This window comes from Polypterus senegalus, chromosome 3 (assembly GCF_016835505.1).
Source record: "Polypterus senegalus isolate Bchr_013 chromosome 3, ASM1683550v1, whole genome shotgun sequence".
NCBI classification, from domain to species: domain Eukaryota; kingdom Metazoa; phylum Chordata; class Cladistia; order Polypteriformes; family Polypteridae; genus Polypterus; species Polypterus senegalus.
Genome location: NC_053156.1, coordinates 19,383,952 through 19,400,652, shown reverse-complemented (window position 1 = coordinate 19,400,652; position 16,701 = coordinate 19,383,952). Strand labels below are relative to the sequence as shown.

General features: G+C 37.3%; 1 protein-coding gene across 4 annotated transcripts in view; it reads left to right on the top strand.

The window, feature by feature from the left end:
• The window catches only part of larp4ab (La ribonucleoprotein 4Ab), a 120,357-nt gene that overhangs the window by 98,543 nt on the left and 5,113 nt on the right, over positions 1–16,701 (top strand). For 3 of the 4 annotated variants that reach the window (XM_039746729.1, XM_039746730.1, XM_039746731.1), the window contains exons 11-15: positions 803–1,027; positions 8,976–9,027; positions 9,146–9,304; positions 14,665–14,798; positions 14,920–15,100. In XM_039746729.1, the coding sequence (XP_039602663.1) occupies positions 803–1,027; positions 8,976–9,027; positions 9,146–9,304; positions 14,665–14,798; positions 14,920–15,100 (751 nt within the window). The remainder of the gene's footprint in view (positions 1–802; positions 1,028–8,975; positions 9,028–9,145; positions 9,305–14,664; positions 14,799–14,919; positions 15,101–16,701) is intronic. The other variant, XM_039746732.1, reaches the window with a different exon arrangement.

The window sequence follows — 16,701 nt, the reverse complement described above, 5'->3', positions numbered from 1 at the left end:
TGCAGACGTTTAAGTTTGTTTCCATATCTAAACATAACGCCATGGAGTTTAAATGATGCCTGAAGATCACATTACCTAAGATATATTTGAAGAGTAGCAAATCTAAATATTAGTGCTTTATCAATATTTACGACATTTGTCATTCCTAAGCCTTAAGTGCCTACTGAAGGGAAATTTGAATCTTGTTTGTTTTTATGTAATCTTATCCTGTACTGTGATATTTTAGTCTTCAATTTTGTCATCACTGCTATCCTTTATTCAGGAGAAGATAATATATCTGCCTTGACTATCACTGATAAATTATTGTACTAGAAGTGGTTTAGAGTATTATAGAATATCCATGTTTCAGTCTGATTTCTCAGTCATGTTTCTTTATATGGTTTTGTGGTTTCTGTCATACCTTTTTATGTGGATTAAAGAGGCTGCCAAAAAAAAGTTGTGGAAAATGGTATAGCCAACACAGAAAGGGCTGTTAGGTCACTCCTTAAACAGACTTAAATTTCGTAAGTTTGAAAAAGTATAGTTGTTGCTTATACTGATATGACAGGATTATTTTAGGATCCCTTAATATGGATTTCCACAAATGTGAAAAAAAAATCTTACTTCCATCAGTCTTTGCATTTTAATACAAAACCAAAGCACCTTCAGAACTTTGGGGTGTTTTTTTGAACTACAAATATCAGTACATTGAAACCTGGGTGTTTTCAAATTGTTTGTTTTATACTGTGCCCATATTCCTGATGCAATTCCTTACTAAATGCCAATCTAATGTCTGTCCTCCTTATCCTTTCCCTTGCCTCAGGAACCACATAAAGCCTCATCTACGATCAGTAGATATACCTCCTACAGTGGGGACTGTGCCTCTGTTGGATGGACTGGTAGGACCCACGTCACGAAGCCCCCAGACTCCAAGGCAGGCTGGCTCCATTTTAGGACCCCAAGAACTGGCTAGCACTTACTCTGTGAAGGACTCATCCAGTCTGATTTCTGAGCAGAATGGGGAAAGTAGCGGGGCTGGAAGAGGCAGGTAGGCATTTAGAGAAAATCCCCCTGTTGAATTTGAACAGAGAGACACTTTTGTAGTAATAGTAGTAGAAGAAGAACAACATATTTAAAAGGATTTGCACATTGTCATTTTCCCCTTTTTCCAGTTTACTAGAAGAAATGAAGCAAGTTATAATTTTGACAGTACCAGATACCTTTGGAAAACTGTTTGTCATTTTCTTCTTTCTTATATTGACAATTGAATAATAGTAATATTTAGAGTACTCTTCATGGCAAGCAGTAGTTTCGTTTTGCTTTTGTAGCATTAAAATTATTTTGGAGCAAGAAACAGTTGTGTAAGTTCCCTTTATAGGCATGTCAAATTTTGTTGGTCTGTGAATAAGAAATCAGCTTCTTGGTGAGCTCAGATGTACTACCAGGTGAGGGGGGGACTATGTTAGTATTTCCCTGTTTTTTTTTTTGTTTCCTCAAATATTTTACAACCAATGGACAATGATAAAGAGCAAAGTTTGTTTTTATATTTAAGTTGTGTAGATTTGTGCTTATAGGTTTACATACCGTGGCAGAATTTGTAAGATGTGTACTAAAGACATTTAATTTACTTTTAGTTGAATCCAAATTAAACTATAGAATAATCACAGAATAGTACAACCATTAAACACAACATAATAATAAGGAAAATAATAAGTTGGTCCCTGTTCAAACTTTTTTATACTATTCTTAATACTGTGTACCCCTTTGGCATCAATGATGGTATTCAGTGTTTTGTGATAGTTGTGGGTGAAGCCCTTGATTTTCTAAGATGGTAGAGCTGCCCATTCTTCTTGGCAAAAAGCCTCTTAAGTCCAGTAAGTACTTGGGTTGTTTGCATGAACTGCACTTTTTAGATCTCCCTAAAGTGCCTTAATGATATTGAGGTCAGGAGACTGTGATGACCACTCCAGCACCTTCACTTTTTGATCATTATCATGTTTAAAGATCCAAGTGTGTCCCATGCACAGCTTTCAGACTGACTAACCCGAATCCTGATTTTCCAGTAACTTGCTGCTTTCATCTTGCCATCAGTTTTCCCCAAGTTACCTGTGCCGCTATGGCTCACACCCCTCCAGAACATGAGATCCACTTCTTGCTTCACAATAGAGATGGTGTACTTTTCATCATGGGTCTTTATACGTTCTCTCCAAACACAGCTGTGACTGTAAAGTTCATTGTTCTCATTTCTCCAAAGGACTTTGTTCCAGAGGTTTTGAGGCTTGTTTAGCTGCTTTTTGGCATATTGCAAATTGGTTCTTTTGTGGTGTTGGCACAGTAAAGGCTCTTTTTCTTGCAACTCAGCTGTGCAGACCATTTTTGTTTTAGTACCACCTAATTGTGCATCTTGAAACTGCCACACCACTTGTTTGCAGAGAAGCCTGTATCTTGGCTGAAGTGGCTTGTAGGTGAAATCCCCATTGGTCTGTCTGACCGTGGCCTGGTAACAGAACCCCTAACTTTTTTAATTAGAGTTTGAACACTAATGTCAGGCATTTTTCAGATCTCTGGTTATCTTTTTATATCTTTTTTTTTTTTTTTTATATATATCCTTTTCCTGTTTTATATAATTCAGCAACCTTTTTTAGCTCGTCCTTTGACATTTCTTTTGCTTTCCCCATGGCTTTTTATTCAGTAGTTAAATTGAATAAGTGCAGCACTGCATGAATTTAAATTGACCATTTATGCACAGACACTAATTACAATCAAAAGATTTACTGGTGTGGACACTCCCTTAACTACTCTTAACTTGAACCTGTGTGTTTCAACTTATGTGTATATTATCCGCCCTAACATTGAAGGGTATGTATACATAAGATCAGGTACATTTGGCTGATTGCTGTTGTTACTATGATTGACAAAGGGCATCCACAATTATGAGATAATAAATTGCTTCCTCTGAGCACACTCCCTAATTAAAAGAAAAGCATTCTGCATGATTAGTTATATTTTCCAAACAGTGGCCGATATTTCACAAATTTTGCCCGGATATGTAAACTTCTGAGCACACCTGTAGTTTAAGGCAAAGGTTAGTCCATAGTTCAGTCGCCACACTCCTTGCAAACCATATATTTTAGTCAGGATTCCAACATTCAGAACAGCAGCCACAAGATCTGTTCTTGTTTGTGACATCCTAGCCACTTACAGTTCTCTTTTAAATCTGGCTTGCCTCTCAAATTTTTTGATTTCTACATCTCAATGCCCTGAAAGTAAAATGAGGGTTCAGACGTGATCATTACACTGAAGTAGCATTTGTTAGGGGTGGGGTGGGGTGATGTATTTATGCACAGCGGGTGTTGCCTGTTTGCCATCACCACAAGCACCTTATTTGCACTTATCCTTGTCAGCTCCACTTCTGTGTTAGAGATGTCACTCTAGATTAATTTCTGTCCACTTAATGGAAAGTTCCCCAAGGTTAATTTTTCAGGCCAGATGCAATTGAATTGAAGATTGATAGTTCTAGCTTAGTCTACTTTACAGTGCACCTGCAACTTTAGCATTTTGTACATTGATAAAAGCTCTTAGCACCACTAATCTGAACATTATTCAATAGTTCAACTCCAGTAAGGCTGAGTTTGTGAATGGTGGAATATTTGAACCTTCTGTTTATCATCAGACTCATTTAAATGTAATTTAAGTTCTTCCACTGCTTCATTTGAAAAGCATGACTAGGTTTCAATTTTTGCTACTCAAATGCTGAAATTCCAGTACTTGCTATTTTCATGATAGTTGCTAGAATTCTGCAATTATGTGAAGTAATTTCTGTGAAATTACAGTATATGCTGAAAGTGTGTTTGACCAGCACATCAGGCTATATATAATGCCACTAGTGAGACCATATCTGGAATAATGTGCACATTTCTAGTCATCAAAGACAGACATAGCAACACTTGGGAGAGATTCAGAGGACAGCGACCATTTGCTTCCTAGGACCTAAGAACATGGGTTACCCTGACAGACTTGGAGAATTAAACCTTTTGAGTCTTAAGCACAGGAGTCTGCCTGGGAATGACATTAATAAAGTAGATCCAGCAGAGTTCTTTAAACTAAATCATGGATCACATACTCTGACACCAATACAGATCATCCATTCATTCATCCAACCCGCTATATCCTAACTACAGGGTCACGGGGGGTCTGCTGGAGCCAATCCCAGCCAACACCGGGCGCAAGGCAGGAAACAAACCCTGGGCAGGACGCCAGCCCAACCGCAGGGCATGCATGCACACACCCACACCCCAAGCACCCACCAGGGACAATTTAGGATTGCCAATGCACCTAACCTGCATGTCTTTGGACTGTGGGAGGAAACCCACGCAGACATGGGGAGAACATACAAACTCCACGCAGGGAGGACTCGGGAAGTGATCCCGGGTCGCCTAACTGCGAGGCAGCAGCGCTACCCACTGTGCCGCCCCAATACAGATCAAGTGGAAGTAAATACAGGACTGAAGCCAGAAAGCACTTTATGCAAAGAGTCAGGGGGAATCAACAGACTACCAAACCATATAGTTGAAACAGAAGCCTTGACAACTTTTAAGAAGTATCTTGATAGGATAGTTAAATGAGCTTGATGTACTGAATGATGATCTCTTGTTTTTCACATTCCTCAAGGATTTAAGTAGGTTTAGAACAGTTATCCTTGAGTTTTAGTGTCCTGGAGCAAGCATCTACGAGCTGCAAGAATTGACCTGATTACTGTACAGTCGTGCATTAGCTTAGACTCCATCTGGCAACCAGCCATTTGGCTGTATTTCAGATTGGTCAGTCACAAAGTATACAGGTCAGTGTAACTATGGGTCCTATGTTGGTCACTGGTATGCATACATTATATATAACAGTACAGAGCAACACAAACAGATATTAGATTCTCTGCCTCCCTTCTTTAGGGTTCTACACAGCTGCTGCCAAGCTTTTGTCATGTTGTTCAGCCCCCTTCCTGAGCAACAGTTTCAGAGTGCTGTGCTCTGTGTTTTGTGGTAGAGGTCTGCGCAGAACTGTTTTTTTTAAACCTGCACCCACAAGCTCCTGCAGTACACCATCCTGCTCCTGCATACTCTTGGCCTCATTTGTCCCGTTCCCACCTGCACCTTGACTTTTTTGTCACGCTTCCCCCTGCAGAAACACAATGATTCCATTAAGAAAAAGACGTGTATGGTTGATAAGCCTTTTTAACATTGTTCTGTACATAAAAGTGGCTGAATGTTTCACCTGTTTGCCCTACTTGGTGTTATCACTTTTGGGTGACAATTTTGCTTCATCAGTATTTAATAAAGATCTTCCGACTGGACTTGAATAATTTCTCAGCACAAGTCTGTACGTCTCTTTCACAAGCACACTTATAACCATGCAAAGCACTTTGAATGTAAAGGCATCTCCTCTTCTCTTCCGACTGGACTTGAATAATTTCTCAGCACAAGTCTGTACGTCTCTTTCACAAGCACACTTATAACCATGCAAAGCACTTTGAATGTAAAGGCATCTCCTCTTCTCTTGCAAGCTCTAAGAGGAAAACAGCTGTCCAGTGAACTTCATTGAGCTCTTTGATTTAGTGCAGTTGCATTAAGGTGCGATTATTATAAATTATTACAAATCTTCTTTTCCTGAACCTTTGCAATCCTCTTAAGTGAAAGGTATAGAAATAGTTTGGCTTGAGAAATATTGCCACTTTGTCAAGCATGTGCATAGGAGTTTGTTGAGAAATTCTTTTCAGATGTCTTAATATCTGATTCTAAATCAGTTGTACCATCTTTGAACGGTTTCAGAAAGAAACCACAGTTGTATCTTTTTGTTGACACTGCTGCAACACTGAATTCAGCATATTGAAATTAGTGTCCAATCTTATCTCCACATACAGTTTGTGTGACCTCATAAGCTTGCCTTGTTGTCTAGTATGTTTTAAACACTGATTTTTTTTTAAAATTTATTTATTTTTTTTACCATTAACCAGAAGCTGTGCAACTTTGAGTGCTTTCTCCATCACTGCTGGTACAAAAGCACTTGAGAGAGTTGTGTTAAGAATGTGGGATTACAGTTTAATCTGGTGTAGCTATGCAAGACAGCAATCATGTCAATTACGAAAACTCCTTAAGTTTAAGAGTAAAGCACAAATGCTTTCATCTATTTAAATCTACCTTGCTTCGAGTGGGGCTGCAAAAAGCACCCTTGACATATGATTGTACTTCTCATTAATATAATGGATGGGTTTCTCAAAAGTTTTCATTCCAAGTGTCAGTTGTGATAGCAAAACCTATAATTATTGACAGTCTAGCATGTCATATTCAATATCATTTCTCTTTTTTTTTTGTTTTATTTCTGCCACATGCTGCATACAGTCGTTGGATGAGGCAGTATCTTTTTAGACTTCAGACTTATTGTTTTTGGCTGCCGGGTGAACCAGATACTGTGTCGTAAAGCTGTATATCCTTGCAAAATAAATCTGCACGTTTATCCAGTGCTTTGCTTTTAGCAGTAGTTGTTAATTTTGACAGGTTTGGCAAGACTGTCAGTTTGAAGTTTCGCTAATGCACATGTGTAGCATTTTAAATCTGAGGTGCATGACTTGTATCGACTTGTTTTTGCACATTTATCGCAGCAAGCAAATGCCACTTGATTGCCATTGATAACAATTGAAAATGACTGCCAAATGTTAGACTTCCCTTTACTGAGTTTTATGGTCTTGTACTCTCCTGCTTTTTAATAGTATTTCCCACTGTGGATGTAAAGCTGTCTCCAGGCTGTGCTATCTTGAGAAGGCTGTGCATGAGACAGTATATGCATGTGTCCCAACTGCTTAGGCAAATAAAAATATATATATTATAATATATATACAGTGCATCCTGAAATTATTCACAGCGCATCACTTTTTCCACATTTTGTTAAGGTATAGCCTTATTCCAAAATGGATTAAATTAATTTTTTCCTCAGAATTCTACACACAACACCCCATAATGACAACATGAAAAACGTTTACTTGAGATTTTTGCAAATTTATTAAAAATAAATTTGAGAAAGCACATGTCCATAAGTATTCACAGCCTTTGCCATGAAGCTCAAATTGAGCTCAGGTGCATCCTGTTTCCCCTGATCATCCTTGAGATGTTTCTGCAGCTTCATTGGAGTCCACCTGTGGTAAATTCAGTTGATTGGACATGATTTGGAAAGGCACACACCTGTCTATGGAAGGTCCCACAGGTGACAGTTCATGTCAGAGCACAAACCAAGCATGAAGTCAAAGGAATTGTCTGTAGACCTCCGACACAGGATTGTCTCAAGGCACAAATCTGGGGAAGGTTACAGAAAAATTTCTGCTGCTTTGAAGGTCCCAATGAGCTCAGTGGCCTCCATCCGTAAGTGGAAGAAGTTCAAAGCATGTATTACGTATTAAATAAAACTCCTCAATGATATACGATGTGCTTCCTCAGCGGTGCTTGATTGTTTACTTTTCTCTCTCTCTCTCTCTCTCACCCTCTCTGACATTCTCTGTGCATGACAGAGAGGGGGTGTGAGCAGAGGGGCTGTTTGCCTAGAAGATACGGATGCTACTCTAAAAAAAAAAAATGCTGAAAGACTACCTTCACATTGCTCGCTTCTTTGCGGCTGCTTTATCGCGGTGCGCATACTTAAAAGCCCAGCAGCACGTATAGATTTTTTGATTGTTTGCTTATCTGTCACTCTCTCTCTCTGAAATTCTCTGCTCCTGATGCAGACACTCCTTTGAAGAGAAGATATGTTTGCATTCTTTTCACTGTGAGAAAGAACTGTCATCTCTGTCTTGTCATGGAGCACAGTTTAAACTTTTGACTAAAGGGTGTTATTTCATGTCTAGAGGGATATAATAATGTTAACAGTGTATAATATATAAAAATAACCATACAAACATATGGTTTCTACTTCGCGGATTTTCACCTATCGCGGGGGGTTCTGGAACGGCTTCAAAACTCGTCATTTATTTGTGGTGTTTCGTAGCACTTCATTGGGGAAAATGTTTGTAGAGAATTCAGTTTGAATAAATCGGTTATGAAGTAAAAGTACCAGCTCCTCTATTATTAAGAAAAAAAATGAGAGCATTGACAAGGTATGAATGGCCTCAGCTTGGATGGCTATAAATTGACACATGACTGTGACTATCTCCTGGAAGTTGATACCTCTTCATGGTTTTTCTTTAGATCACAACAAAGTAAAGTATATTATATAGTATAAATGTTATCTATTTCACGCAGTATTTTACTTCTTTGGCTGTTGCTGTATTTATTTTTGGTTCTTTTGATTAAGCAGAATTTGCTGTTGGTTATGTTTGAGTCAAATGAAAAGATTAGAGAACAGTTTTTAATTGAAGAATACCTTTGCTTAGTTTCCCTCCTAGTCTATGATGTTTTTAGTAAATAGTTTAGTAAGTTAAATTTACTAGGCGTTGTATATGCGTACACAATTAAAAAGAAAACTCTGCGTTTTAAAAACCCAACTAGTACTTGATTGGTAGGGGTTGCGTATTTGCAGCCAGATTCCTCTTTTTGTCATTTAATATTTTAGTTGATCATGTAAGGTTATTGACTTTGTGAAAAATGTTTCAATCCTGCTTTTCTATTTAAACTTGCATTATATTTAAACTAGTGCTGTCTTACAGTACTTTAAGTGCCTTGGCCCAATGATGAGAGACATTTGCGCATAGAGGGATATTGGGCTTTGGAGTAATTTGAGTCAGGATCCCATTCTTCTGAATTTCTCCTTCTGTTGTCTTATTGTAGTCTATCCTTCTTTTACTTTTCTCCTCCTATGTGTCAAAGCCCCTCTCTTCTCCCCCCCCCCTGTCTCTGAGACCTTCAAAGCCCTACCCAATGAGCACCAAGATTATGAGATCTGAGGGCCTGCAACTTACTTTTACTTATGGTGTAGACCTGGCAAGTGTTTTTAATATATTTTTTTCTTTATTTCAATAGAAGAAGCACTTACAGAGGAGGCAGACGGAGAAGAGAAGATGAACGTAGCACAGTAAGTCTTCATCCTGGGAGCAAATTTGCAAGACATGAGATGTTTGTATTGTGGATTTGAAGATCCTGTGAATGGTTTAACATTGTTCTAATAAGCGTTTATTTCTGTTTCTTAATAGAGACCTCAGCCCCTCACCGAGAGCAAAGTTCCAGCACCAAAGTTTGACCTAGCAACCTCCAACTTCCCTCCACTCCCAGGCAGTGTAATAAGCAGGCTTGGAGAACCTGTCTTGGAGACCAGGATGTCTGATGTTGTCCGGGGAATCAACAAAGAAAAGGTAGGCATCTTTTGTTATGGTTGCTTTTCACTTGACATTTAGGGAACACCTGAGATAAGTGATCTTTCTAAAACAGTTGTTACCAACAAACAGAAATGTTGGTCTGCCCTTTTCTGAATGTTTCTGTATTTGCCATAGATTGAAGTTCAGTCTCTGTTTGGGACTGGATTGTTTTATCTTGCTTAACTAGTTTGTTTAATTTGTAGTGAGATACTTGCATACTGCTGCTTTATACACAAATGCACTGTTTTGGGATGTAGAAATTAGAATTGGGGTGCTGCAATAATTTTTATGGTGGACTCTTTAATTGTAAATTACTTTGACTAAGAAACTGAATGTAAATCAATTACCTGGCTGATTTCAAAGTGCTCAGCTCTCTGTTTCATCGCCTGATCATGATAAAATTACCTTTATGACATGTTGAAACTAAATATAATTTTGGTGCAGTCCTAAATAGCATTTATCCATTTATTTATTTATTTTTTTTAATATATAAACTAGGTGTGTGTACAAGATACAATAAAATTCTTTCTTGCATATTTTCTCAGAGTAGTATTTACATAGAACACAACACATACACAAATATATATACTTTTGGTGAAAAGCTTTAGAACAACTCATTTTTTTCTTCAAATTTAATCAGTTGAAATGCAGTGAATGACCTAAAATGGTGAAAAGAAATTAAAAAAACAAAACAAAAAAAAAAACGGCAAATGTTTAAATTTAAAAGCTTAAGTTAGGAAAAACTGAAAAATAGGAAATTTTAGAATGTTAGAAAAGTTCGCCTTTGAGGAGCAACTAATAGGTTACAACCTACAGATGTTCTGTACCAATTAAAGTTAATTAAACATTGCATGTTAAAGCAAACAATTTGCACAAGTATCCTAACTGTTGATTACTTGAACCCTCTGACTGTCTCGGAGCATAACAGACTGTGTTACTACACCCTCTGAAGTACTACTTGGACAATATTACACTATAGAATGTTGTAAATTTCCATGGTTCTGGTAAGAAAACGGCAATTAACAAATGAAGTGAGGCCGAGCCTTCTTGCAGTTAGAAGTGTAGGCCTTTAATTTAAAGAAATGGTGTGAAAAAATAGTTGTAGTGAGTATAGTGGTGTCCTACACAATCCAAAGACAATTGGAAACTGGAATAAACTCTGATAGGAAGAGACCTGGCAGACTCAAAGTCATCACCCAATCAGAAGACAAGTTTCTGAGGGTCACCAGCTTGCGTGGGCAGCTTCAATCACAGCTTAACAGTTTCTACTGTGAAGAGAAGACTTTGTGCTGCAGGTTTGACAGGGCAAGTGGCACTAAGAGAGCCATTCCTTAAAGGACAAAACGGGGCTTTGAAATACTGTGGACTACTGCATACTGGAAGAAAGTCTTATGGACCGATGAATCAGAATTTGAAAACTTCGGTTCACCACTGATGCGGGATGTTTGTACACCGTTGCTTATGAAAAAATGGTTTCTCATTGTTGACGTCAGCTGTCAAATCATGGAGGAGGAAGTGTGATGGTCTGGTTTTTTTTTGCTAGAGGCAGAGTTACTGGCATTCTGAATCAAGAGTGTTACCACAGTTAGGCTGTTGTATCAGCAAAAGGTGGTGGATACTATGAATCAAAAATTTGACTTAATGATTCCTTGACTTCTACTTTTATATGGCATTGTTTTTGTTGTATGCCTTGATTTCATTAAACATTAAGTCATTAAACTGTGTGCCTATCCATAAAAACTGAGTTCTAAAACTTCACATGACATTTGCTCCTACAGACACTTTTGCAGTAAGAGTAGTAGCAGTGTACTGTTTATACTTGTGGATGTACTTTATTTAAATCTGGAAAATTCCACTAGGTGACAGTGTGAGATATCATAGTAAAAAAAATATTCAGCTTCGCTGTGTGTTGAATTGCCTGAAACCTCTGTTACATTCTGAGGACACCTTGTCACAATATCTCTGAAAAGGATGGACCTTAAATGATTTCATCCATCAATGCAGGAACACTTGGGTGCAAGGCAGAAACAATCCCTGGATGGGGCATCAGCTTATCGTAAGGTGAAAACAAGCAGGCACATACACTGTCATCATTTTACCATCATCAAATCCTTAAACCTGCATGTCTTTAGAAAGAAGCCAAAGCACACTGTGGAAACCCGCCAGAATGACATGCAAACTCTAGGCAGGGAACACCGGGGATGTAACTCCCTACTTCAAGGCAGCATCACCACCATGCTGCCCCATATGTGTAATTACTAACAGTATTCATTATTTAAATGAAGTTAAATGATTTATGTGTAAAATGTAATATACATACCTTAATGCCTTTCATAAAGTATAAATCTAAGGATTCTAAATGAATTTCCAACTTGGGACTTCAGAACCACTGTAATGAAGTACTGTGAGGCCAGTATGGGGATGTAAACAACATACTCCAGATAGTTTTGACTATCTCCAGTTAACATATTGACATAAATGGTCCTGTTTATTAACTGCAGCTGAGTATTTAACACTAGTAGACCATCAAAGCTGATCAGAACGGTTATTTTAGAAATCAGTGTTATAAAGGATTCACTCACCTGTAAAAATTATTTGCTTAATTGATTATATCAATTATTTGAAGCAACTCGAGTCTATTTCTGAACACTTCCTGTTGAGTATTAATGACAGATGTCACTGCCCAAAGATCATGGCCTATCATTTGTCACAGCTATCCTTCACCTCTGAAACTCGTCTGAATCTGCACAGGTCTCAAGGATCACCAGGATCAGTTTCTGGTCTGCACAAAGCATAGCAGAGCATCTGTGATGGACCAAATAATGCGCCTATAAACAGACACTATTTTTAGTAACTGGAAGAAACTTGAATTAAATCACCAGAGTTTATGCACTTCCTTAAAGAAAGCTGTATTCATCTCTTCTCTCTGTTGTGCACTCTGTTGCAAAACCTAAAAGTTCATAGCCCGTGCTGTCTTTGTGGTCCTAAAAGCTGAGATCCACTTTTCCAAACCATGGTCTGCGCCAGTGACCGGTATCAGTCACAAAAGACTGAAAAGCAACTATTATTTAAAAAAGAGAACTTCAACATGTGCCAGAAAAAGTAACGCTTTCCTATGAAGTTACACAAAACTCAGTAAAGAGTCTAACTGAGGAAAGCACAGCACATTGTAAACAAAAGGCCATGCTGCAAACAGAATGAGTGCAGTCCAGCGCAAGAATCATCCACTTGCACCCATAGAAATGACACACTAGTCCATATAACATCTGGTATTGTATAACTTGCCAAGATAAATTAGAACTCTAAATGGCAAGTAAACAACCCAGCCTTGTCTGTATTGTGTTTGTCAGCCTAATGTCTTGCATTCTGTCTTTTTTGTCAACATATATATATATGGCTATCATATTTATGTAATCCTTGTTTTTATCTGTAAGTTATGCTGTTTCTGAAAACAAGTTTGGTTCAGTTACCTTGATATAAGTTCACAGCTGTTAGAGTAAAATGTTGTAAGTGAAGGAGAATGAAGCAGAAAAATGTTGCTTGAGGAATAATGGTTTTAGCAACTAGTTTGGAGTAAAAACCTTGAGCACACTACACCCAAAGTATTAAAATGTAGTCTTAGAATTAAAATTTTAATTTACATATCTCCCGCAGGGTAGAAAATTTGCAGTACCACTTTTAAGTCCTATTGCTCAGCCCTACTTCTCAGTATTTTGCTTTTATATTAAATAAAAGCAGAATAAACCAGAGTGGAGGTTTTAATGCTCCCGCACATTATTTAGTGAATGGCTATGCCAGGGTTCATATGCAAAAGGGGCTAAAAGGTTAATCACATGCTGAAAAAAAAAATAGACAAGAAAGAGACTTAACATTGGCTCTAATCTATTGCACGTAATTGTTTTATATTAACAAGCCTTTAATTTGGTCCTAAAATAAAAAAAAAAAAACTTTCCATATAACAGAAAATAGCTATTTATTCTGCAGCATACAACTTTGTGTTTTTCTTACACCACCAAGTGTTTTTCAGCTTTAACTATATATTTGGTCTTTGTGTAACAATTATCAAATATTGAAGTCAAAATGCTTGTCCCAAAAAATCTTATGGAAATTACATGATGTATGGATAAACTGCCTGTAACTGGAGTCAAAAGCAAATGTTAAGTAAGCTGGTTGCGCCCTCAGTTAGTAGTTTAAGCAGAACTACTTCAGATTTTTAGGCGCTCTGCCCCAACACTAAGTCTAGAGCGCTATACAAAAATAAGTTGTATTATCCAGCACTTTTACCATGGGTTACCAGTTATAGTTGTAGACAAATAGGTACATAATGAGGACCATTTATAGGTTTTTTTGTTTTTTTTGTTTTTTTTGATAAAAAATCAATCTGGTTCCTTTTGGGAATTAAAAAAAAAGCCACATTAAGTATTTTATATAAAACTTTCATGTTAGGGGTCAGGTTGCTTTCTGTAATTGTTTGGAAGTTATACTTCAAATATTAGTATTTGGTGATATACCAATATCTGTTATGAAGGATAAATTCTTCCAGTATAGATTTTGAGAAAACAGTTTGCCAATATGTCAATAGTTAGTGGAAAATTTGTAAAGAATTTCAAACATATCACAAAACATGCATGTTGAATAAAAACAAGAAATATGATTTTGTACCAGTGCATTCTTTCCTTCTTTTAAGAGTACTTCACCCCAAAACAATTTTTTTTGTTACCCAAATGTAGTTTGTAATGGTGGCTGAGAAATCTTGTTTGCATGCAGAATAGACAGAAAAAAAAAATTGATAGAAGCCAATAGTGACCAGTGCTCCACAACAGCAATCAATGTGAAGAAAACATTTGTGGAGGGAAAAAAAAGTCATGTTATTTGTGTAGCATTATCCATACATTAGTTATCCAGTCATGTTCTCAAACTCATGCTCTTTTGATAAAATATTAAAGTATACACTTCTGGAATTATCAATACACAACATAACAGGAAATAAAAGCCTCGCTGGATTATGTGAATTTCCCCTTGGGATTAATAAAGTATCTCTCTCTCTCTCTAAGGAATGATTTTTTTTTTAATTGAAGATCCACCTCTCCCCCTCCCTATTGTTCCTGGAAAAGAATGTATTGCCATATTACTCAGATCTGTGTATTTCAGAATAGTATAGTTTGTGCTATTTGTTGGCATAATCTGTTGTGTCTACCTGTTAGCTATTTACATCTGTTGTATGATATTGTGTTAAATGTGCCATTCAAGATAATATTCATATCTAAATTGAAACATTATGAAAACTTTACTTTGAGTGGAGTTTACGGTTTTCCTTTTTTTTCATAGTAACCTTTGCTTTTATTGCACTTCTTTAGGAGACGCCTAAGGAGACCCCAGCTGTTTCTTCGACTACAGTGAGTGAGGAGGTCATTTTTGGTGCTCCCATGGTGTGTCCTTCCCTCAAGTCTGCCAACATTAGCACTTCTGTACCAGACCCTCCAGAAACAAGGTAATGAAAATAACTTTACATTTTGTCTTGTCTTGTAAGTGATATGAAATGTTTTTTGTTTTGTTTTTTTGTGCTAGTTAGACATTCAAGACTTAGCAACTTTTGTCTTACATTTTTACAGTGCAAATACTGCAGAGAAAAGTCCTGTAGTGGAAATCGTCATCCAGAAGGAAGCAGCCACCTCAGCTTCATCTGTTGTAACATCTGTTCCTCATCAGCCGCCTGTGGTACCAAAACCTCCAAGACCAGCTCCCACAACCCCTTCAGCCCTAAATCCTACACTGCCAAGCAGTAGTGTGCCGGTATGAGATTCATTCTTAATTTACACCTAGTGCTAATCTTATGTCTCCTTTTCTTCACTTTGTCTCTGCTAATTGCATTTTTTGCTGTCTAAGCTTTTGAAGAAATACAAGGGAGGCTAGTATCCAAACTGTTTGTACACCAACATTTCATGCGTAAGAGACATTGCTGTAAGAAACAAAAATAACTTTGTGTCTTGCTTATTTGACTGTTGGATTAACTATAATAAAACACCTGCATGAAAATAGATCTTAAATAATGGTGGTTTGTGAGTGAAACTACACATCGTGTTTCAGTATGTTCCATGTGTTATTTTTTTCCTGCTTCATTAGGGAAGTGCAGATATGCTTTCCCAAAGCCTTTTAATTCGGCCGGTATTGTTCGGGCTGATCATGACTTTGCTTTCCAGCCACAGAGTTATTGAAAAGTAAATCATAAACAAGTTCCTACTTTGAGTCAATTTGGGATTGCTGATTACTATTAACTGCTCTACTTTTAATCTACTTAGGGATTTTACCACAGCATGTGTTTTATTTTCAAATGAAGACAAATAATTTAGTGCATAGTAGCTTAATGAGCAATTAAAGATGTTTTTCAGGTTGCATTTTTAAAGTATATTTTTGGTGAAGCAGCAGTATTAAGCTTATAAATACCACATTCTGTTTTTATTTTTGAAGCTATATTGATGTGTCTTTATTTTTATGTATTTTTTTATATACAGTCGTATAGAGAAGAAAGTGTACCCTCTTTCAGTTCTAAGGTTTTACATATCAGGACATAAAAAAAAAATCATCTTGTCTTTAGTGGGTCTTAAAGTAATGTAAATACAAACTCAAGTGACCAACAACACATGACCTATTACACAGTGTCATTGTTTATTTTACAACAAACTAAGCCAAAATGCTGAAGCATTGTGTGAGAAAGTAAGTCCACCCTTACTTGTTCCATTGGAATTAAGAAGGTAAGCAGATGCCAAGTGCTGCTATCCAAATACACTTGAGTAATTGATCATCATCAAATGTGACCACCCTCTTTAAAAGCAGAAGTTTTGGCAGTTTGCAGCTACGGAGCGTTCAGGTGAGTGTTGCAAAATGCAAAGAAGGAAAGACAATCAACAGTGATCTTGGAGAAGCAATTATTGCTGGCCATCAGTCTGGGAAAGGTTATAATGCCATTTCCAAACAATTTGAAGTCCATCATTCTACAGTGAGATAGATAATTCACAAGTGGGAAACATTCAGTGCAGTTGTCAGTCTTCCCAGGAGTGGAAGTCCCAGCAATTTCGTCCCACAATCAGACCATACAATGCTCAGAGAAATTGCAAAAAACCCATTAGCTACATTTCATACTCTACAGGCCTCAGTTAATGTTAAATGTCAAAGTTCATGACAATACATTTACAAAAAGACCAGAGCAAGTATGGCTGGTTTGGAAGGGGTGCCAGGAGAAAGCCTCTTCTCTCTAAAAAATAACATGACAGCACGGCTTAGGTTTGCAAAGTTGGATCTCAAAACAAACCGCAAGACTTCTGGATCATTGTCCTTTGGACAGTCACGGGGTGTACTTAATTTTTCAGCAAATGGCTTCATAATTATACATTGCA